The sequence below is a fragment of the Anneissia japonica genome, unplaced genomic scaffold (genome assembly GCF_011630105.1).
Source record: "Anneissia japonica isolate Jap-2015-1 unplaced genomic scaffold, ASM1163010v1 scaffold92170_len2522_cov259, whole genome shotgun sequence".
In the NCBI taxonomy this organism is placed as follows: Eukaryota; Metazoa; Echinodermata; class Crinoidea; order Comatulida; family Comatulidae; genus Anneissia; species Anneissia japonica.
The window spans coordinates 1-2,522 of NW_022751876.1; the positions used below are offsets into that span (position 1 = coordinate 1).

At 34.8% G+C, this 2,522-nt stretch overlaps 1 protein-coding gene across 1 annotated transcript; it reads left to right on the forward strand.

Annotated features, from left to right (window-relative positions):
* The first annotated feature begins 932 nt into the window (after positions 1-932).
* LOC117121870 (hyalin-like) lies at positions 933-1,861 on the forward strand. Its single transcript, XM_033267256.1, has 2 exons — positions 933-1,184; positions 1,528-1,861. Exons 1-2 carry the CDS (start codon positions 980-982, stop codon positions 1,800-1,802), a joined length of 480 nt encoding a protein of 159 aa, XP_033123147.1. The 5' UTR covers positions 933-979; the 3' UTR covers positions 1,803-1,861.
* Positions 1,862-2,522: the final 661 nt, after the last annotated feature.

Here is a 2,522-nt window from a genome sequence, read left to right on the forward strand (position 1 = left end):
TATATGTATATATATATATATATATATACGTATATATATATATATATATATATACATATACAGTATATATATACACGTATATATATATATATATACACATATGTATATATACTTTTTAAGTCATGTATCATGCATAGGAACGTTGACGCCTGCAAGGCTCTGGTTCTGTCATTGGTTCACAAAACTGTTTAAGCCTACCTCACCAGAATGTATGATTTTGTCTGCAGTACTCGCTAAACTACATAACCATATGCTTTCATTTCTTCTTTATTTCTTCTCCCTCTGACATTCAATGTCGTCTTCATCTAGGTGTCTAACTGAGCCATTCGATATTATAGACTGAAGCAATGTTGGCCAAGGACACTTTGAAGAATAAACTGATTCGGTGATGGGCGTGGGAATCCAAACCATTCTCTTGTACTGTAGAATGAACTAACAAGGAACAAGGTCTGGAAGTTTGTAAACCGAGGCCTATTACCCAGTAAACTAATGACAGCATACACATTCCTCTTTTTCTGTCATCGGTTCACAAAAACTTTTTAAGCCTACCCACCAGAATGTATGATTTTATCTACAGTACTCGCTAAACTACATAGCCATATGCTTTCGTTGTTTCTTTATCTCTTCTCCCTCTGACATTCAATGTTGTCTTCATCTAGGTCTACAGCTGTCTAACTGAGCCATTCGATATTATAGACTGAAGCAATGTTGGCCAAGGACACATTGAAGAATAAACCGATTCAGTGATGGGCGTGGGAAACCAAACCATTCTCACTGCTCCAAAGTGCTTTTAATTAAATGGAAAACATGTTACATTTTAATATAATACATAAAAAATACATATTCATGTTCAAGCTTTAACTTTGTTTGTGAAATATATACAAAACAATGTTGGTTTGGTTGTTGATGAACCTGGTTTATTTTAGTGTTTGTAGATACGGAAGATCCTGTATTCACAATTTGTCCCAGTAATATTAGCATGTCAACAGCACCAGGAAATTCAAGTAATACTGCAACATGGAACGAACCAGAAGTTACTGATAATAATGGGGCACCAAATGTTACAAGAACTAATGGTTTGCCTTCTGGTTCAAATTTTGAGTCTGGTACAACACATATACGATATGAGGCAACTGATAGTGCTGGCAATGTGGCCACCTGTGAATTCACTGTTAATATTATTGGTAAGTCAAAATACAGTACTTCATTCAAACACACTCACAATAATTAGGCTAGGAGCTTAGGACATTGTACCATGTAAATTCTGTGGGATAGTGGTATTAAGTAGCTAATATTTAAAAATCTTGATTTAAATCAATTAGAGTATTAAATTAAAGTAATAAAATATTAGTAATGGATTCGAATCCTGCCTGAGACACTTGTCATACAAATGAAAAACCTTTCAGTGAAGGGCTGTGTTTGGTACATCAAATGTACCTATTCAAGATTATAGAAACTTGCCTTGGCAGCTAGGGATTACAGGTTACTAATTAGTTAGTAATAATAATCAAATCTGTTCCTTTGTAGATGATGAAAGCCCAGTATTTTCTGACTGCCCTGATTCAATAACAAACAATACCATACCAGGTGCTGTTAATGCAATCATCCAGTGGACTGCACCAACTCCGACTGATAATGTTGGTCTAACAGAAGTTGATGGTGGACAACTTTATATTTGTAACTATAACCCAGGATCCCTGTTTGGCATTGGGTCAACAGTGGTTACATGCACAGCAAAAGATGAGTCTAACAATACGGGGACTTGTGAATTTAATGTCCAAATTATTGGTATGTGTATGTAGTATAGTGAAAAATAGGGCCCCCGTGACCATTTTTCGGGGACCAAGGTTTCTCTGCTGATTTGACATCACTAGGGTATAAATAAAAAAATGAGCAGGAAGGAGAAAAAGGGCGGAACATGTTTTTTGGCGGTCTATATGTAATTAGGATCACGGAATTCAATGAGACATGTTTCAGAAACCTAGGATGGCAGCCATTTTGAAATTCAAGATGGCTGCTATAAAAGTTTTCAAAAAATGAAATATTTCAGTATAATTCCACGTCTCCTCTATGAAAAATGGGAAATTTGGGTCTAATCATGTTTTTTAGGGTCTGAATCCAATAGTTTCAAAAAGCTGGGATGGCAGCCATTTTGAAATTCAAGATGGCTGCCACAGAAACTGTAAAAAATCAAAATACATTGGTGTGTAATTCCAATTTGCCTAAATCAAAAATGGTAAATTTGGTGTCTAATTATTTATTATTGTGCCCTCACAGCTCAATAAACATGGCTTCAAAAGCTAAGATGGCAGACAATTTGAAATTCAAAATGGCTACCACAAAAACTGTCAAAAATCTGATATATTGGTATGTAATTCCACTTCTCAATCAAACATGTTAAATTGAAAATCGAAAATTTTGTTATGTAATTCCATTTCTCCTCAATAAAAAAATTGCAAATTTGGTGTCTAATCATGTTATTGTGCCCTCTGAGTTCAATAAACATGGTTTCAAAAAGATAG